Raw genomic sequence first — 25,595 nt, forward strand, 5'->3', positions numbered from 1 at the left:
TTTTTTCATTTGAACCAGGCTTTGCATAGTCAAGACAATTAAAATATTCAGTAACAACATTGCATAAAAAGTGATTCTTTTGACACAAGTGTCATTTTTGCAAGTTTAAAAGTGTGTTATGTGCAAAAAAAATGCATTACAGCAAACTTACACTGGATGTAAATAAGGTACTTTGAAGGAACAAAAAGATGAGGTACTACACATTTTTACTTAAGCACTTAAACAGATTCTTTAACTTTTTTAAGCAGACGAACTTCTAGTTTTGAATAACCTTTGTAATTCCAGTGCTTTGATTTTTTTTAATCATTGCAATGCCAAAGTTACTGAGTTTTCTGGCTTTGCATGATCAAGATTGTTGAAATGTTAGCTCATAACCGCACAGACAAGGTGAAATCAATTTTATACATTAAACAAAACTTGGCATTAAAGCAAACTTACATTGATTCTTACAAGTTGTCCAAATCATCATTCCAGACTGCTGTTTTAGGCACTTGCACATTTAATGTTTGTATGGAAGAATCCAAGCGGAGTCATTTTCATGCATGACTGCATAGATCATGATAAAGCGTTAGTGTTTTCTGGATTTACATGGTCAAAACAGTTGAAATACTGGATTACACCTTTTTTTTTATAAATAAGGTCAAAAAGCAATGTTTTTACCCAAGTCTTATGTTTTGAACTACTTTTCAAAGTACATAAAGAGAAACAATGCATTAAATTGAACTTAAAGTTGAAATAAATGGGGCATTTTGAGGGCACGAAAAGATGGGGTACCACATATTTTTTAAAAGCACTTGCATGAATTATTCCTAAAGAAAATTAAACTATAGTGTTCAAACTGTCAAGACTATGGTTTTAGGCAGATGAACTTCTGGATGTTCATCACCTGTGTAATTACTGTGTTTGGATTTTCCTCTTTGTAAAAAGTCCTTCACCATTGCATGGTTCATTTCTGGTTTTGCATGGTCAAGACAGTTGTGGTCAAAAAGTGATTATAGCACATAAATCAAAAAATGTTGCTCCAATTTTAAAAGGCAAAACAAGGCATTAAAAGCAAACTTACAATTAAAGTAAACATATAAAGCAAACCAATAGAGGTAAATTTGAGGGCACAAGAAGATGGTGTACCACATATTTTTGTTAAAGCACTTATGACCAAATCAGTCTTTTTCCAGCATCATTGCATGGACCTTGCTGAAGATACAGTGTTCTGGCTTTGCATGGTAAAGACTAGGTCAAAAATATTTATTTCACAGAAATCTTAAAGGAAAAGACTTGCATTAACCCATTTACTTTGTAAGTCATAAGAGCAAGAGAACACGAAGGAACTCAAACACATAAGGACACAGAGAACCCAGCATTTTTGGATCAAGATTTTAATGAAAAGAAATGACTTCTCATATAACTGTACATTAAGACTGTGAACGTGAGATGAGCTCTGTACACTTGTTTATTCACATGAAACTGAATTCGAGCTGCATGTAGCTCTGACCTGAATACAAGTTGTCTGAGGAACATAAAACCACCGTGTTGTCCGCGAGCCGTGTTCAAGGCTGACCGAAAACACACACAAACACTAATAATCGTCAAGGACGACTTGTCTTCATGCCACAAACTAATGCTCCTTCTGGTGACAATGTCTTTTTTCTTCTACATTCCCCTCTAATCTGATGAACCACTCTCATTCAAACTGAAAATAAATATAATCAACATATAAAAGGTATTGGAATGCTTAAGTAGAACGTGTATGGTGGACAGACCAGCAATGCAATATGGCGTTTAAGCCATGTCCACTTGCTTGTAAATCTGGCTTTGGTTTAGTTAGTTTTGGGTTGGTTTGGTAACTTGAGGTCCCTAACACTTACCAGTTATGTTGACAAAAACAACATATAATACTATCTGGGATATGTAAGATCGGAACTACACTTTAGCAGCAAACAAGTGAGATTCTGAATCTTCGCATTTACTTAAAGCTTCACAACTTTGCAATCTGTAAAGAACCGATAAGATGTAGCTAATCGCCTGCGTAAAGGACCTCAATGAGAACTTAGAAAGTGCATTTTATAAAGCTTAAAAAGATGCGATCTTGCAGTGATGAGGACATGAGTGAGTGTTTATTAGGAAAAACCTTTGGCTCTGTTGGGTATATGCAAGAAAAAAAAAAACAGAACTGATCGGCAGCCTTGAATCGCAGCGTGCAACAACACGGCAGCTTTCAGTACAGAAAACACAACCTTCAAAGCCTTTGACAGAATTCTAAAAGGTCCCTTCCTATCGGCAGGCAGAGGCGTACACACAGAGAACATTTAAAATCGACAAACAGCCTTCAAGAGTCTGTGACAGGAAACACATGATCCAGAGCACATGCATGCATCGAGTGATATAAGAATGCAAAAACAATATGGGATACATCCTTTATGATGGACACTTCATGGAGAAATACATTCCTCATGTCTACGTCTTCACAGGTTTGAAAATGATCGGTCTTGTCATTTTTTTACTACAAAAAAAAAAAAAACTTACTACAACAGAATAAATGCAGACCCTGAAGACACGTCGTCTCACCCAAAGTGAACGCTTAAAGAGTGAAAACAGGATCAAACAAATAAATACATTCATCACTGACAATAGACATTTGATAAAAAAAAGTGAACACTGTCAGTAAGTGTTTGCACCAATGTAGATGGAGGAGAGGCCAGTCGGCTTTTAAGTTGCTTCTTTTGTGAACCAAGAAAAAAAAAAAAAAAAAAACAGGCAGCTCAGAATACATATCACTTACAAATAATAAGATATGACTCAAAAAATAAAAAATTAAATATATTTATTTATATGTATATTTATATATATATATATATGCAGCAAGTTCTAAAAAAAGTTACTTTGAGGTAAATGTGTATGTTGTTTTATTCATGCGTATTTACATAAAAAAATAAAAAAAATAAAAAAACAGAAAAAGCAGCAGGTTCATACAAAAATGATGCAGTCGACAATATGATTTTCAGAAGGGATGTCTCAGCACAATCGCAGGGCCAGTCGCAGATCAATAAAATTAAAATCAAAAGCATGCGGCTACGTTCACAGGGTAAGACACAAGGTTACGATTCGTTTAAAAACAGTGACCTACACAGAAGCAGGTCCAAACTGGCCTCTCCTCACCTGAGGTCTATGACTGTAAAGAGTTTATGTAAACAATGAGATATTATACACAAGTATCTTTAATGTCAGACAAGCTGTCAGTCAATCAATCATTCAAAATGTGCTTTGGTTTAGAAAATAGTCTGAAAATTTGGGTATGAGCTTTCATCTTATTTATACATTTTGCGCTTCCTAGAATGCTTGTGTTTCTTTTTGCTCAAAAACACTCTGGAACTTACGAGTAAAACTCTTCTACGTATATCTCTGGCTTTGTTTTTTTTTTTTTTTTTTTTGAAGGCGTTTTGAAATGGGAACAAACTCGTAAAATCTATTTTGTAGGAAACTAGTGTTTTGCTTTTCATCAATAAAATACAGAAATTGACACAGTATTGACACAGTCTTACAAATGTAGTCGAAAGCTCTGCATTTCAAAATATGCAGAACTATCCCTGAAGCTTCGAAGTAGAAACATTATTGTCACAGTTTGAAACTTTTTGTCATCCTTTTTTCCGCTCTCCCAGTTCTCTCAGCTGTAGTCTCAAACGCTGGAATCAACAACAGAGCCTCGTAGCACCCCAAGACATCGTTTATTGATGGTATTCAAATTTAGTGCTCATAATTTAGCAAGATATCATTGGGAACTTTTTCCTGGAATCCTGTTCAGTACATTTGACAACAAAAAATATTTAACATGTCTCCCTGAGTTGAGGTGTGTATCAACGCCAGAGCGCACTTATACTGTAACAAAACAAAACCTAACACCTAAGACATGCACAACTTAGAAAATAAGATATTTTGGTGACTAGCTTTGGTGCTGTGCTGAAATCACATGAACACTGAACGTAAATGGAATTAGTTGAATATATTAACGTTGCACGTCTCCAAAGTATTGACTCTGAATAACTAATGGAGACAACTTTCAACTTAAAAACAAATTGAGTAGGCAAATTCAAGACCAAAAGGATTCCAGGAAAAAGATGTCTGTAAACAATGCTCCTTTAACATGACTACAGCTGAACCCCAAAGTTCATCATTAGCAAGCCCAAAACACACACAAAAAAAAAAATCCCAAAAAAGGAATGCCATTAAGACTTTTTTACATTAAGAAAGCTAAGAATTACTCATGGAATGTGATACACTGGGATTGGATCAATAATTAATCTGCAAACGAGTTATGAAATGAAGATGGCAGCGAAGAATTCAGCACTGAACTATAAATACATCCATCAGCGTTTACCCAACACTGATCATGTAACATTCACCCGACACAATTATCAGCATTTTGAATAACCTAAAATTATTTTCAACATGCATATTTTACATAATACCTTGAATTAATAAATGATGATGGTTTTTACTTGCCGTCATGTAACTTAGCGTGGTTTTAGAACAAGGTTTTATTTTGGGCTGATGGCTAATTAGCAATCCAGTGCATCAATTCCTCCTCATTCAGTACGCTTTTCAAGTATGGTCGACATTTCACACGAGAACCTTTCAACACTCACTATATGTTTTTTCTTGGTCTGAACTAAAATAAATGAGTCCTTCTGAAGTTCTTCAAAGTCTCTCTGCAGAAAAAGAAAGAATCCAAAAGACTCTCTTGAGAAACTACTGTAAACAAAAAAAAAAAAACAAAAAAAAAAGGAAAGCCAGTGGCCCACCAACCACGAGAAAAAGTTCATTGGTTTTTAGTAAAATGTCAAGTACAAACTAACATCCCACTACATTGCTCTTCATCAAGAACTAAAAGACAAAACTACATCCTTACCTCCCGCAATGCAGTCTAAAAACTTTGGTAGGGATATTCTATAGGAAACGTCTGTTGGTAAGCCATTCTCCCCAATATTAAATTTTTCTTTGGATATCTCTGACATAAAACTCTCAATACCTTAAATACATGCGCCCAAAGAAGCTATTCTCTACATTAATGCTTTTAAAACTTAAAACATTCGTTGATGGGCAGGTTACTACTACTTGGAAAGCCTCAGCAAACTTTATACATCTATATTCAGAGACCTCCATAGTTCCAATTAAGGTATTGTTCTTAATTAAGAGGTAGCAATGAGACAAGACCGTACAGACTCGCCTTGTTCAATGAAGGGAAAAACATAAATCAAAAACTTAAAAAAATAACAGTACTGACAGAATTTAATGAACCATGCCCAACCCATCACCCAAACAAACTCAACCTTCTCTTTTCCCAAAAGAAATAAAGGAAACATTCACAGAACCATATTAATAAGTTATCTAAAGAAATCTAAAAGTACCTTTAAGTTTGGCTTTTTTTTGAGAGTAAACCCCTATATACTATGTGAGTAAATACCCATTGCCTCTCGTCACCACTTTGCCATTGGCTTGCATCCAGATGTAGGAGCAGGGCACATTAGGTTATAACCATGCAAAATCTGATAACCATATCATCAACCCCAATACAAAACTTATCAAAGACCCTGTTTTCCAGCTACACCTAGAATAAAGCCAATGGATGTTACGTGCAGAGTAGGTATACTGGGAAATGTTTGGTTGGATGCACAAAGCTTTTATGAAACACTACTTAAATGATGACAGACAAGCCATCTGGCATGTCTAACAACACTATCTTAGGAGACACTTCAAAGAATTATAACCTTTGTGTATAGAAGAACTTGGTCAGTACAAGCCCAAACCTTGCTGAGAGTTCTACATAAAATATACCACCAGAACTCTCGAGAGTGGTACTACATCAAGGACCAAGAATGGAAAGAAGTAATATTTCTGGGTTACCAAAAAAATGTACCAAACAGACCACATGGACTCAAGACATATCGTAAAAGAAACGCATGGATTGCAGTGGTTGAGAGTGGTCACAATATCCCAGGGAATCATACAACAGCATAAGTACCCCAGTTTTACATTCACAGCAAATTTCAAAAAGGAAAAAGAAAATCAGAAGCCCATAAACTCATACCGACTTGGTTATTCTTTCCATTTTTGGGGCTCATTGTTTGAAAGGCTCCTCCTGTCATTTATAGCAGAAGATAATCCTCCTTTGGGTTATTGGCTCCTTGCGGTCTACTTCAAAAGGAAGAAGTGTGCATTGACTCTTTTTGCTGAGGGTCTCCTGTTCAAGGTGTCTTTGGCTTATGACGGGGAGGTATGCATTCGTAAGTGGCTAATGAGGTTACGCTGCTGGGTAAATTTGCCCCCACATAGCTGACATTCGTAGGGCTTCTCACCTGAGTGAACCCGCATGTGCTCCGTGAGCCTGTACTGGCGGGTAAAGCGCATGCCGCACTCGTCGCAGGCGAATGGCTTCAGCCCCAGGTGGCTGCGCATGTGGCGGGTCATAGTGCCACGCTGAGTGAACATCTTGCCGCAGATGTTGCAGGGGAAGGGACGGGTGAGCCAGTGGGTCTTCTCGTGTTGCCGAAGAGTGGCCGGATCTTTGTAGCTCTTGTTGCAGACCGAGCAGCTGAAGCGACGCGACTCAGTGCTGTGGACATGGGATATTTGTGAAGACAAGTCTTCTGCTTCAACTTCATCTTCCTTTGGATATGAATCATCCTCCTCCTCTTTGATGTACAACTCTTCCTCCGTGTGGGTCTCCACGTGGGCGTTCAGCTCCTCTGAACTTGGGAAGCCTTTACCACAGGGGATGCAAACGTAAAGGTTGTCACCGAGGGCAGGCTCAAAGCCTTCCTGACGGTAGACGTAATTGGTGCTATTCCGCCCACCATCGCTCTCGCTCTGTCCACTCTCTTCACTTTGCTCCTGTCCGTTCTCTAAACCTTCCTCATCATCTTTACACTGGAAGGATACTTCAGAGTTGGCATTTCCTCCAGGGAGCCTCTCCCCAGCCACTTTCAATCTTTTTGCAACTCCGTTGGGTAAAGTTCCTCGTTCTGCATCGTCACCTTTGCCGCCTTCACTCTTGGGTTGCCGCCTCTGACGGGCAACCTGCCGGGAACTTTTATGCTGGTCGACGGCCGGAGGTGGTTGGCTCTCTTCACATTCTCCTCCGCCAAGCTCCATGGGCTCTCCAGGGGTGAGGTTCTGCGTGTTGGTGTTCTCATCAAATGAGGCACTGTTGGCTGTGGATTCTGAGGCAGATTGAGGCGATTCTTGTGGGATACTGCTAGGACTTACTTCTTCAGTGGCTGTGCTCCCCGAGGGGCTTTTCTTGGAAAGGTCTAGGCCAAGTTCCTGCATGCCACAACTGCTGTTGCTTCCATTCTTACTCATTGAGGGACTGAGCGAATTTGCTGAGGCTGCACAGTGGGCGTTTCTCACAAACATCTCATCCTCTGACAAGTCGTCTTTGAGTAGCTCTTCGTGCCTCTTTGTTTTATTACTGTCCTTTAACCCTGACATTTGGCTTGGAGTTACAGTTGTAGAGGACAGCCTTTGGTTTCTAGACATTCTTCCATTGGTAGAGGTGGTTGGTTTATTAAGGAGGGATCTCCCATTACGCTTTAGCTTCTTCCTGCAGAGAGCAGCCAGGTCGTGAAGCTGGAGGTAGCTTGCTGCCGTTAGAAGGGCATTGAAATTGTGATCACTGAACTGATCGGACGACAAAAGCTTGCCGGTGTAAATGAAGTCTAGAATCTGCCGGAAAACCGACGGGTTGACCATGTCTGTGTCGAGGTTAATCAAGTTGTCATGAAGGATAAGGGATTTGAAATATATACTGCTGGCTGCCAGGATATTCTTGTGGGCCCGAAAAAGGGCATTCTCTACTACGATGATCACATCACACAGATAACCTTTGGCTCTTTGTTGGTTTAGCTGCAGCAGCAATTGTTTGGCATGATTTGGCAATTCCATTTCCAACTTCTTTTTCTTCACCTATGAAAACTAAAAGAGAAAAAAAACTCTGTTAGTCATTGTCATGTAAAAAAATCCATATAGTTTTATGTCCTACAGCAAACTCTCACAAGAACAAGTGACCTTTCTTTTTCTGACACTTTGCTAGTATTCTGGTTTTGTATTTAAAATTGGGTGTGGCATATTGAAACACTCCATTAAACAGCCAATAGTTATGTCACAGCCATTCACAATCACAAGGGGAGAGGCATTCCTGTTCTAAAGTGCATCTGATTAGACAAAAACCTATGAAATGCTACATCAGTCACAAATATTTTTGGTTCATTTTACTGACAAAGAATTACTGTAAACATTAAATGTGCAACGCTGCTAAAAGAGAAATGTCAATGTTTTGGAACACCAATGCATAGATGAGCTCAAAGCTAATAGGCATGAACTGAAAACTACAAAACTCTTATGATCAAGTCAATCCACATCATCAGATAATATATTTAACCAGAACAAGGCTCACAAGGTCTAAAATAAACTCTCAAGAGATTATATTCTTGAATTCAAACTTTCAAGCACAAATCAAAGACTACAGCAACTGTCAGAACATGCTTGTGGGAAATAGACCTTCTGATAGTATGCATAAGCTGGCATCTTATTCTTCAAGTGTGTACAAATTCTCAACTTTTAGCTAAAAGCAGAGAAGGGATAAAAAAAAAGAAAAAAGCTTGAACAGTAACAATTTCTTTTCTTCTGAGGGCGTCCACTAAGGCTTAATGTTCCTGCCAGCAGTCATTAATGCCAGCCTCCAGGTCCAGTCCCTTTGTTGTCATATGGGGGTTGGGGGAAAAAGGCTAGTGGACGTCACCGACTGGCTTGTGTGACAGACAGCTTGAAACCTGAGATGGGAGATCACCAAGGGTGTGGTGGGAAACAGGTAAACCAGCACTCTTTCCACAGGATGAACAGGCCCCAGCATGCAGCTGAATCTTTGTAATGCGGCAAACAAGGTTTCTGCCACCCAGACCAGCCGAGACTGGTGTCTCAATGGGAAAAACAGGGAATAAGCTTTGCACAATGCCCAAACACATTTTCACATTGTCAGCACTGGGATTATTCAATGCCTTGTTTATGAACAATTAACAAAACTAATTTGCACGGGTGGAGTACATGTCCCTGTGGAACACCAAATTTAAAAAAAAAAATTGTACTGGATTATTGTAAAAGCTTATCCTTAGATATTTATTAGAGTCCACAAAATCCATAATAATACCAAGCCTATTAAAATAAGCCTACAAAAACTGAATTAAAGAGTACCTACAGATCTGTACCATGTTGAATATTTATCAGTTGTTTCAGTGAAGTCAGTCTACCTCAGATTAACTATTTATAGCTAATTCATGATGGCAACCTGCAACTGAGCCAAAACCAATAATGGGGGCAGGAAACCAATCAGTCAGCATAATTTTCAGCTCAAAAGCAGACTAATGATGACTCCGGAAGTTGTGATAAAATAAATATCACTAGATATGCAGGTCTCACCAATGTGGCACATTAAAAAGTTTGTGTGGCAAAAAATAAAGAATACCTGATGCATAAAAATAAACAAGACATAGTTTAATATTTAGCCATTCCATACTTCATTATATAGAGAAAAAGGCTGATTATTTTAAGAACATTAATGTTTACAATCTGTACAAGTCTGAACCCTGATATCTTCAAAACAACAGTCTCCGTTTACTTGTCTCTTAAAATCCAGTATGCCCATCCCTAAAATCCTATGACGTGATACCATCTCTCAGGGTATTTATAGGCCTCAAGCACAGGAGTAGTCAAAGAACTGCATACATTACCAAAAAGCACAAATGTTTGGGCAAACATTGATAGCACCCAAAACCAACGGCACAAAACAACAAAAGACGTTTGAGAAATGCATTTATCTAGAAGTTGCATACAAGTCTTGATAAGATGTTGCCGGTCTTTCAATTGCTTTGCCAACATTCTGACCTTTCCTCAAGAACCAGCAGTCCAGTCCAAGAGATGAATCTCTAACCAGAGAGATTGTCGTTGTGAAAAGTCAAAGTGCAAAAGCGGCCAGTAAAAACACGGGTAAACAAGTCTGGCAACGACTGCACTTAACCTCATGAACAAGCTTATCCAGTAGCATGGACCCCTAGGGCCCTGATTTTATTGTCTTAATGCCATACAAACACAGAGAGCACTTTTGTTCTTATGAAAAAGGCCACTGGTGAAACAAAACATTATTCATGGGATGCATCAATGTATAATATCTACCCTACAGCAAATCAAGAAAGGAAACACACAACCATAAACATTATACATTTTTAAGTGCCTGAATGTTTCAGTGAAGATTCAAGGTGACTAAAATATCCAAAAACACTGATGCAAGTCGAGTTTTAATAGCATCAGGTGAGTTAACTTGATAAAAGACACTTCCATAGATTGTGCCTAGAGAAATTAAGTTGTAAGTGCTTACTGTAACCACCAGCCTCAAGAGATCTGAACCAAACTGGAAGCCAAGCAAACCTGATCTAAATTATCTGACAAACGACCTCAACTAAGAGATAACAGTATCACTTATCTAAAGAGAACTCAAGACCTTTGTCCACTGCCCAAGCGCTTTTCATTTAATGTGATGCCCTATTTGTGCTAAAAGAAGGATGGAATTTTAGTTTCAGCCAAAAACTTCTTAAGGATGATGACAAAACAACTGTACAAACCAGACTAGCTTCTATCTGTATTCAACCACTAAGTTTGTCATCTGACACATCAGAAAATTAAATGTTAAAAAATATATTTTTTTTTTATTGTATTAATTGTACAGTGTATGCTGACTAAGATATTTATGTGGAATAACATGAAGCAATGATTCATGCACAATAAGAACATAATCATGCATTAAATCAATTCTGACAAAAAGTCAAGTCCCACTACTGATCGTTTTAGATGAAGTCACACTGTTTGACACCAGCAGGACATTTCTTGCATTTGTCCAGGCAAGCGTTGCTATATTTTGTGGATAAACCTAAAATGAATCTAAGTTCACATGCATGTCCTATGTGGACTGGGCTAGATGTTGCAGAATACCTGACAAACTAGACTCACAGACATCTAGACAGACATCAAACAACCACATTCTCACAAACCTGTTTCAAATGCACTTCTATGCATGTCAAACTTATACTTAATTATATCGCTGACACCAAAAAAGATACCCAAAAATGCTTACAATTTTAAATGCTACATTGTTTTCTGATGGAAATGTAGAAATAAGGAGTCTGGCACAAAAACAACCACTCAACCAGATTGGGCAACCCTGGAATAACCCTCAACAGATAAATCAACGTATTCGTGAACATCCCTACGCAATCCTGTAATGGCTGTTTTGCCCAAGAAGTGGTTAAAAGTTTCCAGTCAATAAACATGCCACACATGTTAGACAAGATTTCAGACATGGGGTTGATGCCTTAAAGTAAAATCCACACAATGCATGAATTAGGACATGTACGCATGAATATCTAAACTGGTCTATAAAATGGTTCAACTAAAGAATTAGATACAGGTTAACCTATATTCTGGAGAAGAACAGAAAAATACCCAAGTTAAATCATTTCAAACAAGGTTTATAGCCTTCTTCCTGTTAAAAAAACACATGGGGAATTTGAAACATAAGTCAAACCATCATCATTACCCAACCAGACTAGACTAGAACAGAGGTGGCATGACTAGATGAACGGACAAAGCTGTCAAAAACATACATTTATGAAGAACAGGAGGAAAAGACTGCGCTCCTCTAAAAGCAAAACTAAATACTCAGCTGGGTGAGAAATAAGATTTCAATCAAAACACAAACCCACAACACAATTCATAATGATCTCAATGATAATGGCTCTTAATAAACTGTCTTCAAGCGCCGTTCCCGCCCCATCCATTCAATAGATCCGATCATCTGCATTATTCAAAGCAGAAACTGCGAGCTGCCTTTCATAAGAGTATTGATTAGATAGTAAAATGAATGCCACTACGTCTGTTAAACACATCTTTTATTCTCATTTACTCTGACCTTTAAAGAGGACAACAAAACAATTATGACAAGGCCTGCCCGAGCTCGTCGAGAAGCATTTTGAAGATAAACCTCATTGGACCATGGACCTAAACATCAGCGGCAAAGGACAGCAAAGCATGCATCTATTCTGAAGGTTTGCTTACCTTTAAAACATTCATCACGACAGCATGCACAAGACTCATAACAGGCTTCCGTTATACAAAAATGGCCATATCTTTGGTTAAAAGTACTTATATGTCTCATTCAAGCAAACTGTCATCCAGAAAGGGAGTTTCTTTAATGGTGTGGCACTGATGTAAACCCACCTACCACTGTAAAACAAGCCCCCTCCCCCAGCCCATTAAAATGGATGCGATTAAAAGGGTCCTTCAAGATCTCCTCAAGATATAGAAAATAATTTAATATAACATTTCTGCATCATATAAATATCAATAAGTTCGATGACAACAACCACAAAAAGAGCCTCAAATGCACTTCATAATGCAACAACAAAGCACCTAAAAGCACCTTTTCCTCAAAAAGAGGGATCTATGTACATGCATTATGAGAAACAAACAATAACAACCCATTGCAATATCTAACTGCATGCCAAACTAAAGTGACAGAAGCATAGGTGAGGTGTCACAACAACAACAAAAAAAGTTACTCATCTTTATGTTTGTATGGCTCATATGCCTCATTATTGCAAAAGAAACAAAATTTGGCATTGCTTCATAATACAACCTAGTCATGATGATCCAAATGTACAGCACTCAAGACTCGACAGATAGGTTACCACAGTAAATCAGCTTTTCACTCATAAATTGCGGCTTGCCTTCGTATATTTAACGGAACAAACACAGATAAACCAAATTCTTCTTTGTGACATCTAATGCATTGATTAAACAATGCATGCATATTATATTCTAGCAGTATAAATGTCTAATTTAATGTATGCATTGATAATGCAAAACCATGCACAGATATTCAAAATGAGCATTTTACGTGTTAAAGGTAACACACACCGAGGGAGGGGTGAGACAGGAATGCTGGCCACATAAAGAGCCACTGATCGGGGTTTTTTGCCATCAAAGTGGCGACTTATCATTTTTACTAGTATAAAGATGCAGTATGCAGGTCTTTCGTGTCTTAAACACTGCGTCTGATTACTGCGACAATAAGCCACGCTGAAACAAATACATTGATTTTGATAAAACACGCATATCTGCCCCTTGCCAGGCTGCGCTCGCGTGCATTAAAAGCCCAGTGGGCACGCGATAAGAGCAGTCTGTTAAAGGAATCAGTGTTTCTTAAAAAACACACACACACTCACAACAAGAGCAGAAACCCCACATAAACCCTCGTTAAATCGCACGTGGGTACCCTTCACAATAAAACCCCAAACGCGCGTGAATGAACAAAGTATCTGTACCTTAGTGCATCGACAGGAGCTCTTCAAACAGTCATTCTGATCTCACATCTCACAGCTTTCCGAGCGCCATCTTGCCTGCAAGCTTGTGTGACGTGAGAAATCCTCACCCCTGACCCAAATTTGAATAAGAGGCAGTAAAGAGAGGGGGAGAGAGGGTAAATGCCCTGCCTCTGCCAGCCACACACTCTCATTTGCCTAAACAGCCCTGGGCTGCTGCTGAGATGAGTAACATGCCATGACCTGCCACTGCTGCTGCCACATTTGCAATCTAAAACCTGCTGTGTGTGAGAGACTCAGTGCAACTTCAGCTTGTGCAGGGGTTGCTATCATTTCTAATTCTAATAAAGTGATTTATACATGCTTTTATATTAAACTATACATGGAAAATGTGTACAAACACCTTAAAGACACTTTAAAGACTGGAAACGTCCTATAGTTGTACTCCAGATGATCAAACACTGTCAAAAATGCATCTTGCAGATGTCATCATGTCTATCAGGGTAGTATATATCACAAACAGATTGAATTTAGGAGTAGGAAAATGTAAAAATGTTCCTTTAAATCATACTCTTATAAAATCAGTTGTATTTACAACTTAGAAAAATCTTTTACAGTGCATTTAGTCAAGTCACATTTGTTTATCTAGTGATTTATACAACAGCCAACAGATGCTTTCAAAGCAGCTTCACAGTAATAAACAGGAAATAACTGTTAATGATGCAAATTAATCAGGTACAGCTGTGTAGAAGACAATAGTGTCATTATACAGCCCAAAGAAGTTCAAATAAGTTCGATCTCATCTGATGTGTCAGTAAAGTTAGATCAATATTTTATTTTATTTTTGGAATATATTAATTATCTTTTTAAGTGCTTATTTTGCCATATACAGTTATATAAACTGAAGCTAGACTTTAAATAAAATTGAAGATAAATTGAAAACACATAGATGAGATAATTGCACATAATTTAAAATTTCTAAACTAAAAAGCTATATTCAGTTGTGTACATTACTTCATCGTAAGTAAGTCAAACTTAATGCTAATATTATAACTTCAGTCCAGACTGTTTTGTTGTTTTGTATGCTGGATACTTCTGGTTTTCACCCCCTGGAGTTGTGAGAGACCAACTAGAACAGCAGGTTTGTAAAGTTTCTGTTGACAGTTCGTTAACATGTTCTCTGATGTAGAAGTGAAAATATGTTAAACATTACGAACAATAGAAAGTATAGAAAAGGGAAGGATAAACGTATAGAAAAGGACTTATGGTAGATGTATTTTTTTTAGTGGCAAGACCAAAATTCCCCTTTCTTCTTTTTATTTCCTTTAAGTTTTGGACATATTTAATTGCTTCATGACATATACTACAATAATCAGACACGTGTGACCTAAAATAACAGATCCGCAGTTGAGTGATTATTGCTCTGTCACATGTAGACTGTGTTTGGGTCAGAAGTGCTGCACTATTAAAGTGCTCTTACACACCCTAGTGGTCTCGATTTGATTTACTGTCTTATAATGAAGAAGATTTTTTTTTTTACTTTTTTATGTAAATAATCTCTCTCTCTCTCTCTCTCTCTCTCTCTCTCTCTCTCTCTCTCTCTCTCTCTATCTATCTATCTATCTATCTATATATATATATATATATATATATATATATATATATATATATATATACATATACACACACATGCATGCACACACACACACACACACACACACACACACACACATATATATATATATATATATATATATATATATATATATATAAACGCACACATACATACATACATATATATATATATATATATATATATATATATATATATATATATATATATATATATATATATATATATATATATATATATATATATATATATATATATATATATTAGAATGGTTGTCATCTCAAAGTTCATTTTTTTAAGTTGTTCATTCTGTTAACATATAGTTTTTTTTAATTGTGTATATTATTCATATTGTACATGTCAGAAAAGCTTATGAAACGAATTACATTGTAACCACAATTGAGGAAGCAGCAGCACATATTGGTGATGACTGAATAAATATTTATATTACCTAATATTTAATATTAATATTTATTTAATTATTTATTTATTCCAGAAAAACAATACATTTGTACAGGGTTATTATAGTTATATAGTATCGGAAATAATATGCAGTTTAAATAAAATAATATTTGTATTATTTATATTATTTATTATTTAATATTTTTAACTAAAATAACTCAAACTGTAATTATAATGAATAAAAACTACATAGACTAATAATAATAATAATAATAATAATAATAATATAAACACACAACACAACAAAATTACTAAAACCTTGAAAAAGACTGCAAAAGATTAACGCGAGAAAATATACAAATAAAAACGAAATAAACATGGATAAAAACGATTATAGCATTTCAAATTATGCTAAAATAACACTGCATTTGTCACACCTGATGCACAAATGTGCTTTTATTAATTTTATTAATTTATTTGATCTGAATGAAGTGAATTCAAAGCGCTTTGCATTGTGGGCAAAAGCAGATCCAAGATGGCGGCGAGTAGGCGACTGCATAAGGTAAATATTCCTAAAAATCTGGTTTTATTCACACTAAATACAGATTTTACTCGATTTACATACGTAAATAGGAGTATTCTAGACTTAAATCACTTTTAATCGGAAAGATGAACTTTAGAGCGCTCTAGTGTGAAATGTGACGAGGATGATGAGGAAGAAGCTAACGATCTTAGCCATGAGACAGAAACTAGCGGATCTATAAGTTTATAAAGTAAGATTAAATCAAAAATAGCGATGGGATTAATATATAAATTGAATAATAACTTGTTTAAGATAAGAGATTAAGTTTTTCGCGCGGTCTTTATGAGACAATGAGAAACAGAAACAGGAAGTATGTGTTTTCTTCCTTTTAAATCGTTCGGAATTGATCAAATCTGTTTAAGATGAACGATGTTTTGATAAATATTTGATATTATTATATTAAAATATACATAATTGTTTTAGTTTAAAATGATTATAGTTCATAACCCATGTGTTTTGCATCCTGTAAAATCCTCAAAGACAAATAAAATTCTCAGTGTTTTCCATGAATTTGTGCCATTTTAACATATTTAAATTAAAACGAGTTTTTACATTGTAAATATAACTGTAGATATTTAATGACAGAGGAGAGTTGTTCACATGACCACAGTGAAAGCGAAAATATTTTGTTCTCTCTTCGTGGTTTCTCAAATCTCTCAACAATTCAAGAAGTATCAGGTTTCTTTGTACCAGCGTGTACTGTGTGTTAACAGGAGCTCGATGAAATCCGGAAATCTGGAATGAAAAATTTCCGTAACATTCTGGTGGATGAGTCAAACATTCTGACCTGGCAAGGGCTCATTGTTCCTGTAAGTTTGAACGCATTTTATTGAATGTGAATGTGTTTTCTGCATTAAAGGGTTAGTTCACCCAAAAATCTAAATGATGTCATTAATGACTCACCCTCATGTTGTTCCAAACCCGTAAGACCTCCGTTCATCTTCTGAACACAGTTTAAGATATTTTAGATTTAGTCCGAGAGCTCTCAGTCCCTCCATTTAAGATGTATGTATGGTATACTGTCCATGTCCAGAAAGGTAAGAAAAACATCATCAAAGTAGTCCATGTGACATCAGAGGGTCAGTTTGAATTTGTTGAAGCATCGAAAAAACATTTTGGTCCAAATTGTTTTCTGGTGCGCCCAATAACAAAGATAACACGTCAGCAGCATCATACGTCAACAGTCACAGCAGTCGAACTCACAACAGACACGGAAGAGAAGACAATGCTGAATGAAGTCGTTATTTTTGGACCAAAATGTATTTTCGATGCTTCAACAAATTCTAACTGACCCTCTGATGTCACATGGTCTACTTTGATGATGTTTTTCTTACCTTTCTGGACATGGACAGTATACCGTACACACAGCTTCAATGGAGGGACTGAGAGCTCTCGGACTAAATCTAAAATATCTTAAACTGTGTCCCGAAGATAAACGGAGGTCTTACAGGTTTGGAACGACATGAGGGTGAGTTATTAATTACATAATTTTCATAATTTTGGGTGAACTTACCCTTTAATTGCATGCATTAAAAAAACATCACCATCTTATCTCGATTTGAGTCCTTTTGCACGCAACCCGTTTTATTTTTCAGGACAACCCTCCATACGATAAAGGTGCGTTCCGGATTGAGATCACATTCCCTGCCGAATACCCATTTAAGCCACCGAAGATCACATTTAAAACCAAGATCTACCACCCAAATATCGATGAGAAAGGTCAGGTGTGTCTGCCGGTCATAAGTGCTGAGAACTGGAAACCTGCTACCAAAACTGACCAAGGTACGGCACATCTCTAAACCATTTTATCAGCCTCACACTCTTAAAATATTGGTATTAAATATGGTTTCCCCCTCTTTAACCAGTAATCCAGTCTCTCATCGCCCTCGTCAATGACCCCCAACCAGAACACCCACTGAGGGCCGACCTAGCGGAGGAATATTCAAAAGATCGTAAAAAATTCTTTAAGAATGCGGAAGAGTTTACAAGGAAACACGGCGAGAAGCGGCCGGTGGACTGATATCACATGGGCGCATTTCCCTTGTTTCTCCTTTGCCCTCTCCTCCAAAAACCGTTTCTCCCTGCCAGTCCGCCCTCACTCTCGGTCCCCAGTGAAGCATCCCAGCTGCATTTCACCTTCGACAGAAAGACCCGTGACTTCTCAGCCTCTGGGTGTCGAAGTGAGCTGAAATTGTGATGAGGGGAGCGTGCGAATGAGAACTTGATAATGGTGGTGAGATTTGGGGGTGGGGAAGGACGGGGGCGAAGAGGTTGTTCCTTTTTAATTTGTTCTTAAATTGCACAGAGATGTGTTCAGGTCATGTAATCTGCTGTGTGATGAATCTCGACTGTTTTCATCGCAGAATACTACGGTGAACCAGAGTATAATGTTAAGTCGTTTCACTTTCACATTTATGATATTGAAGAAATCCAATCCAATAGTTTGTTTACTGGAAACATAATACGTCAAAGGTGTGTGGCAAATGTTTCTTTTATATTCCTCTCATCTCTGTAATTGTTTTTTTATTTTATTCTTTTGCTTAGATTGCACTGTTTTCTGTGGAATAAGGTTTCATGTTCTTCATAATCTCAGTTTGTAACACAAACTAGTCACTGTCACAAATATAATGTTTATGATGTCATAAAAAGGACCGCAAAACTTGTTTTGGCTTTGTGTCTGATTGAACATCATGTATCTCGAGACATTTCTGGGACACGCATACATTTTTTAATGTAATATTTAGATTAAAAAATACATATTCGCTATTAACTATGAGTTTTCCCTTAATAAAATACTGATTTCCTTCTTATTGATAGTAAGTTGGATGTTGTAGTAGTAATGTTTAGGTATTGGGTAGGGTTAAGGGTTTTAGAATATAATCATGCATTAATATATGTTTTAAAAGTACTAATAAACAGCTAATATTTCTAATAATATGCATGCTAATAAGCAAATGGTTAATAGTAAACAGTAAACCTAATCTAAAGTTTTACCAAATTCTTAAACTTAAACATCCCCTTTCAACTGCATGTGAGAAATACAGTCACAACGGAATAGTAATATCTCTTCACTAGTTAATTCCTGGATTTGGTGGAAATTTACACATAAGTACGGTGACACAATCACTGCACCAAGTTACAGCAATAGTGCTGTTTTGTCAAGGTTAAAGGATGCATTTTTATTATCAGATTAGGAGTAATGCAATTAATATTTAAATTTATGTATTGATTTTATTACTTCTAAAATAAATAATCCAATCATACAAAACATATGTTTAACGTTGAAGCACTTGGCCATTAGGGGGCGTTTGATGCTTCTGATCCAGGAAACCGTGGACTGCATGAACCGCCAAATCATGGAAGAAGAGCTGATTACAATACTGGATTAAGGACATTAAAGGTAAATGGCTCGATTAGTGCAATTTTCTCATATTGATGAGTGTTTTTATATATAGTTCAGCATTCCTCTGTTCCAAGGTACAGTGATTTTATCAGATGGTAAATTGTTTAAACATCACAGTCATTGGCTACATTTAAGTTTTGACCCCCTTAAAATACCTACCTTTTTCATGACTTCTACAGCCAACAAAGTGAACCCATTTAGTTGAAGCGCACACATATTAACCCCTACCCCTAACCTGTTTCTCGCTTAAGTATAGAACCAAGATTAGCATTATTAGACAAGGCACTAAGCAGCTCTAAATGGAGAAATTAGCCCCAATGGATTAGTCTGTCTAACGACGGGAGGCCAGTGTCTGGAGTTAAATTAATTAGTTTAAACCATTGTGTTAAGGAGGTTGGGCCTATCTGCACTTTATAATGTACAGACAAAAACTGTGCTTGCATAGAGTATAAATATGTTTTTACTCAGTCAACTCCCCAGATGATCAAATAGCCTATACTGAGTAGGTGACATTGAGACAGACCTCAGACTTATCAAGAAGTCTGAGACAGAGAAAAAAAAAAACAGTCTTTGGTTGATAGTGTAGTACTTGGGCCATGTGTCCATTTACTGGGTTCTTAGAACTTTAGCTAAATGTTGATCTGATAAACTCAGTGTCTATGACAGCAGAGCAACTGTGTGTGGCTTTGTTATTAACATCCTGCTGCTAAATACTTTAGAGTAAAAAGCTTCTGGTAGCAACATAAGATGTATACAGTACACTTCAGGCGACGTTACAAAACTAGAACATTTCTGTTATAACAAAAGAAGCTCTTTACACTGCTACCAAGCAAATAATTTTTGTTGATTGTAATTGCAGCATTCTACCAGTTGCTAACTGTGTGCACAAATATCAGAAGAAATCAGAAAGCATTTGTAGTTTAGGGTACATTTTATTGAGCTTTCTATACATATAAGACCTTCGGTTTTGGGATTAGTGGAAGGAGTGTCCATGTTTCTCTTGCTGGGTCCATCCTTCATTAAAAGAGCAGTGCTCACTTCCTAGACTGTTGGATGGGGGCGGGGATCTTGATATCCTGGCCCTTTTCCAGCCTCTTTTCACACTCAATAAGGTAGTTGACACCATCGACGACTAGCTGCACAAGTTCCACCTGGTAAAGAAAAGCACACCAGAGTTTGAAAATCTTATGCATGTAAAACTCCATGTAGTTAACCCACTGGTTATGAATGACCTACCTCGGATTTGCCCAGGCGGTCAAGGTTTGAGATGTCGAAAGTATCACCCACTGCAGCTGTGTCCACACCTCCAGTGCCACGCTTCTGCAGCCGCAAGTTTTCCAGGATCTTGCCAAAGCGAGCGTCCTACAATCAATTGTTTGCATTAGACAGGTTTCAACACTGGATATACCTTATATCCAAAAGCTCTTACTAGAAGATCAAGGTAATTAATGTTACCTTGCTGAGCTTTGGCAAGCGGACGTGTACTCCAGCCCTGAGGCCAGTACCCAGATTGGATGGGCAGGTCAGGATGTAGCCAAGACGTTCATTCCACATAAACTCCCAGCCTCTCTCCTGAATCAGGTGTTCTACCTGTCCAAAAGATGGAAGACATTAACCTCATAGGACAATTCCATATAAGTTGGTTAATAGTTAAAAGTATGAAGGAGGTGTGTTTTTACCTGTTTGAGTCCTCTGCAGAACCTCTCAAACACCCTTTTCATGTTGCCACCCTTTTCCATTGAGATGACACGGGTGTGGTCTTCCTCATTGATCCATATTAAGAATGTCTTCTCATTGTTATGCCTTGCAAATGATTGGATGTTTAAGAGACAAAAAGGAGCTCTACTGTACCGTCAGTCATGCCAGCAAGTCCTTTTTGTTTTATGAATGAAGAGTATTTTACATAAGTATCCTATGTCATGCATTCAATCTAACATTGAAGCAACATATGAATATGTTTTATCTGAATGCAGTAATTTACTTGCAGGCAAATGTGAGAATATTTATATTGTGATATAATTGTTAGTTATGCAAAAGGTGTTCCAAATCATGCCAAGAACTTCCTAAAGCCATACCAGATGCCTCTTGCATCTGGCCAGTCTCGGGCCATAAAGGCACAAGTCAACAAGGGGGAAACAGGTTTGTCAAACAGGAAGTGGTCCTACAGAAGGATGAAAGGAAGACAAGGTGGAACTGGAGGAGGATCACAGAATAAGAGGAAGACCAGACACTTGGAACACTTCTTGAGTCAAATGCAACCTACAAAAAACATGGAAGATAGGAAGAAGGGTCTAGAACTAAAGAGTGGGGACTGTTTGGGGTTGTACTACCATGGCTTGTTTTCTCTCCCTCTAGTCTTACCATATACCACGAGCATCTGGCCAGTCCCTGGCCATCCCAGATGCAGTGAGCAAAGGAGACACAGGCTTGTCAAAAAGGAAATGCTCCTAAGCCATGCCAGCATGAAAGGAATAGTTCAGTATCATGATTTGTGGAAGCAACTCAGTTAAACCCAATCACATTATCAACCAAACACTTTACCTAGAACCCTGTCGGAACCAAAGTATCCCATTATTGAAAATGCTTTATGGGAGTAACTCACATCGATAAGTCTCTGCTGCTCTTCTTCAGTCATTTCAGTCAGGCTGTAGTAACGACCAGAGAGGTCTCCCTTTAGGCCAGCCAAGGCCTGGACCGTGACCCTTTCGACTTCACGTCGCTCAGAGCGGCTGCAGGCAGGGGGAAGGCTGAGGCCACGGATACTGCGGCCTGTGCGCACACGGGAGGATAGGACGTAGTGTTCATCAAACACACCTGAATGGATCTGGAAGATAAAGACAATAAGGAAATGTTGATAGAAAATACAATTAAATGGAAATCTGAGAAACTCATTTTGCATGAAGAAAGACGTGCACCTTGGAGGCATCCAGGTCAGTGGGATGCTTCATGGTCTTTGGGTCATAGCCATTGTGCCTGTCCTTGATTACAGGATCAAAGATTTCGGCAAACACCTGCAACATCATTCAGATGAGGAGTCAAGGGTGTTGTCTCTAGATTAGTTTGCACAACATTACCTTGAAAACACAGGAGAGGCAAAGCCAGAAAAATTCAGCTTATATAATAATAAATTAGATTTGGCCAAGATGGTTTATTTAGTTTAGTGGTGGTATAGTTAGCAGACCAACATAGTTGTACCCTTAACCAGCAAAACTTGGTCATTCTGGCGAAGCAGGATGGTCAAGGAAGTCTTGCTGGTTAATCTGGTTAAAAAGCATGCATCCCAAACAAAATGCATGCTGTTGACCAGCTGATCTTTTCATCAAGGTTTGAACAAAACAACCTTGGGAAGAGAAATTGGATGTCACATAAAAAGAAATGCATGAGGTAGTTTGAATGTATTGCTGTACCTCATAGCTCTCCTCGTCACCAGCGACCATCCCAACTGTCTTGATGAAGGGATGACCAGGGTTGTCCACACCAGTCTGAATGCACTGGTCAAGAGTCCAGTTGTTCGGGGTGATCTTGTCCCTCAGTTTGGCATAGATGGCTGGGGTCAGCGCACTGGCCATGCAGTTATTGTGTTTGCGAAGGTCAGGGAAGTCAGCACTGTTGAGGAGCACAAAGTCACATCTTTAGTCATGTTTTGTCTTTGGGTTAGACCTAGAGCCTGTGGAAGTGTTGACCGAGAGGAAAATAATGTCCAAATTGTTGGCTATCATGCCCAATGGCATTCTTGTTGGAATGAAGTCTGTTCAGCAGTAGAGTAACTCAACAGGGAGCACTACAGAAAGTCATTTCTGTCTATTCATTCAGTAGTTGCATTCAGAATTGGCCCTGGCTCAAATGGCACACTTGTTTAAGTGATTTAGTCAAATTATGAGACTACACTAGTGAGGAATTTTTAGTGGACTACTAACTGATTATCTATCCAGGATTAAGTCAGCGTGGATTTAAAGGATTGCAAAGAACGAGAGAGGCATTTTTGAGGCAGATGAACTTCCTGTGAACCAGGCCTTAATCCAAAATCTATAGGAATGCAACAGGAGACTGACTGATCAGAAACAGTTACTGTGGTTTCTTGATAGATGGTTCAAGTATGCATTTAGGTATGGGTTGTTGGTTTTTGATCACTCTAAAAGATAAACTCTCCTCAAAGTTGGTCCCTTTAAGAAACTTAAATCCTGGACTGCTGATCTGATTTGATCTTTGGCATCTATTAGAGTAGTGCAAATAAGGTGGCGTGAGGGACAGGACATAAGCTTCTTAAGTGTCATGTTCCCACCCATTTACCTTTCACTCAGTTAACATCTGATACTTCATCATACTACAGTACTTTATGACCATCTGATCATATTTTTTTCCATTACAGAACAGGTGCAAGTAAGCTAACGGAAAAGAAAGGACCTCACTCTTCATGGGTGCATTTGTTGAATGTTAAAATCTTATCAGCTTCTCATGCATTTTAGCAGTGTGTTAAGTGACCAGTGGTAATCATAAATCAAATCTAGATATTTATTAAACACAGACTAGCTATTTGTTATGCAATATTATCAATATTGCATTGAGTGCCTACCTGGGAGGGTAGAGTTTCCTCCTCTGATCTGCAGAGACGGCAGCATTATCACTCATCAAGTAACCGGTTGCCACAGCACCAGCTCCAAGACTTGCCATGATCAAGCCAGTGGTGCGGCTCGACATCACCTTGGCGAAAGAGCTTGCCATCTTCAAACCGTTTCTTGTCAAAAAGTTCTGATGGGATCAGCACTGGTAAAACAAGGTGGCAAGTTCTTCACAATAATCATAGCAGTAAATACTTCTTTTAAAGACTGTAGCTACATTATCAAACAATCTTTGTGTTAGTTGATGGTGTCCTAAGCTGACAAGTGTCAACTGATTTAAGAATGGCGGCTTACTTGTTTCTGACTGGTTGATTAATTCCTTCCACTAATTGTCCTAAACCAGTTTCTAAAGGATAGTTATGGAGGAATGTTTCTGAGAATTGTTCTAAATGTAAGGCATAGGTAAGTAGTCAATCCAAGCATAATTTTGTAATATTTTGTCAAAGGAACACATCAAATCCATTTCAAATACACTTCTAAAATTTGGAAGTCCAATCAATATTGGTTTTTCCACAGCAGATTCTTAAACTCTAACATTTGGTTACATCCTTGACAAAGTCCTTTTGACACTGCAGCTGGACTCTAAAAGTGCTAGTCTTATTAATAGACTAGCAGACTACATGAAGTGTTTGGAACCGAGCCCCAGCTGGCACCAGTCCACCCCGAGTCCTCGTGCTCTGACGTGACATTCTGATCCGGTCACACAAGCAGACACAAGTCCCAACCAGAATCTCTCAGCTTGAACTCAGATCTACATTATACAGCAAAACCATGAACACTGCGATACTTCTACTTCAGGTGGCCTGTCAGCACTTGACTGTGGTTTAATGTCTATCTCTCAGTGGAAGTGTTGGGGATTATTAGGATTCTAAATCAAGGATTAGTCCAGAATGTACTACTAAATAAGATAAACTACTGTTTAATGTAGTTAAAGATGGCACAGTGATTCAAACAGAGGATTCCAATTGAAATAGTAACCTGTCCTATATAGGTATCTGCAATCTATTTTACAGTCATTCAATACAAAATACCAAATTAGAAAAATAATTAAAAAGATATACCATATATACACTACAGTGCACTTTGTTATTAAATGATAAGTAAATATCAAAGCAAATAAAACAGTTGATCGTTGACACTTTGCATCCAGCATTTTCAATATTTGCAATTTAAATAAAGTTTCTCCGGATACATATTGACATTAAAGTGATTTTTGTGAGCTAGTAATATAAGAGAAGAGAGTTTTACCTGTAGAGTCTCCTCTGTTACAGTAGGCTGTGTCAGGAAGCACACAGTCTGTGAGGAAAGCTGGCGCTCCTCCCAGGATATGGGATTAGAAGCGGACCTGATGGCCAATCCTCTTCCACGTAAATGCCAGGTCATAACCCATGTTTGTCGTCCGACTTGTCCTTGAGACCTGCCGCCATAGTCCAGCATTTTGGACCATACGCAGTCTCTTAAATAGAACCACTACCAGCTCTTTAAAACGTCTTAGTCTTACCAGGACAAGTGGACATCTACAATACTTCTTTAA

At 37.9% G+C, this 25,595-nt stretch overlaps 3 protein-coding genes across 4 annotated transcripts; 1 reads left to right on the forward strand and 2 right to left on the reverse strand.

The window, feature by feature from the left end:
- Positions 1-1,360: 1,360 nt before the first annotated feature.
- Positions 1,361-13,546, reverse strand: LOC128020843 (hypermethylated in cancer 2 protein). Its single transcript, XM_052607597.1, has 2 exons — positions 13,425-13,546; positions 1,361-7,968 (listed from the first exon to the last, which is right to left on the reverse strand). Exon 2 carries the CDS (start codon positions 7,936-7,938, stop codon positions 6,256-6,258), a length of 1,683 nt encoding a protein of 560 aa, XP_052463557.1. The 5' UTR covers positions 7,939-7,968; positions 13,425-13,546; the 3' UTR covers positions 1,361-6,255.
- A 2,403-nt stretch (positions 13,547-15,949) lies between these two features.
- On the forward strand, positions 15,950-18,702 carry ube2l3a (ubiquitin-conjugating enzyme E2L 3a). The gene is made up of 4 exons (XM_052607599.1): positions 15,950-16,018; positions 16,753-16,848; positions 17,635-17,821; positions 17,905-18,702. The coding sequence occupies exons 1-4, from the start codon at positions 15,992-15,994 to the stop codon at positions 18,057-18,059; spliced, it is 465 nt and encodes a 154-aa protein (XP_052463559.1). The 5' UTR covers positions 15,950-15,991; the 3' UTR covers positions 18,060-18,702.
- A 1,652-nt stretch (positions 18,703-20,354) lies between these two features.
- Positions 20,355-25,456, reverse strand: ckmt2a (creatine kinase, mitochondrial 2a (sarcomeric)). Of its 2 annotated transcripts, none has more exons than XM_052607607.1 (10): positions 25,310-25,456; positions 24,016-24,206; positions 22,850-23,048; positions 22,358-22,453; positions 22,045-22,266; positions 21,518-21,603; positions 21,122-21,245; positions 20,898-21,032; positions 20,679-20,804; positions 20,355-20,593 (listed from the first exon to the last, which is right to left on the reverse strand). In XM_052607607.1, the coding sequence occupies exons 2-10, from the start codon at positions 24,162-24,164 to the stop codon at positions 20,477-20,479; spliced, it is 1,254 nt and encodes a 417-aa protein (XP_052463567.1). In that variant the 5' UTR covers positions 24,165-24,206; positions 25,310-25,456; the 3' UTR covers positions 20,355-20,476. The 2 variants fall into 2 exon arrangements, with proteins under 2 accessions (XP_052463567.1, XP_052463568.1); XM_052607608.1 differs by lacking the exon at positions 21,518-21,603 and adding an exon at positions 21,804-21,889.
- Between the last annotated feature and the right edge of the window lie 139 nt (positions 25,457-25,595).

Source organism: Carassius gibelio, chromosome A10 (genome assembly GCF_023724105.1).
Source record: "Carassius gibelio isolate Cgi1373 ecotype wild population from Czech Republic chromosome A10, carGib1.2-hapl.c, whole genome shotgun sequence".
Taxonomy (NCBI): Eukaryota; Metazoa; Chordata; class Actinopteri; order Cypriniformes; family Cyprinidae; genus Carassius; species Carassius gibelio.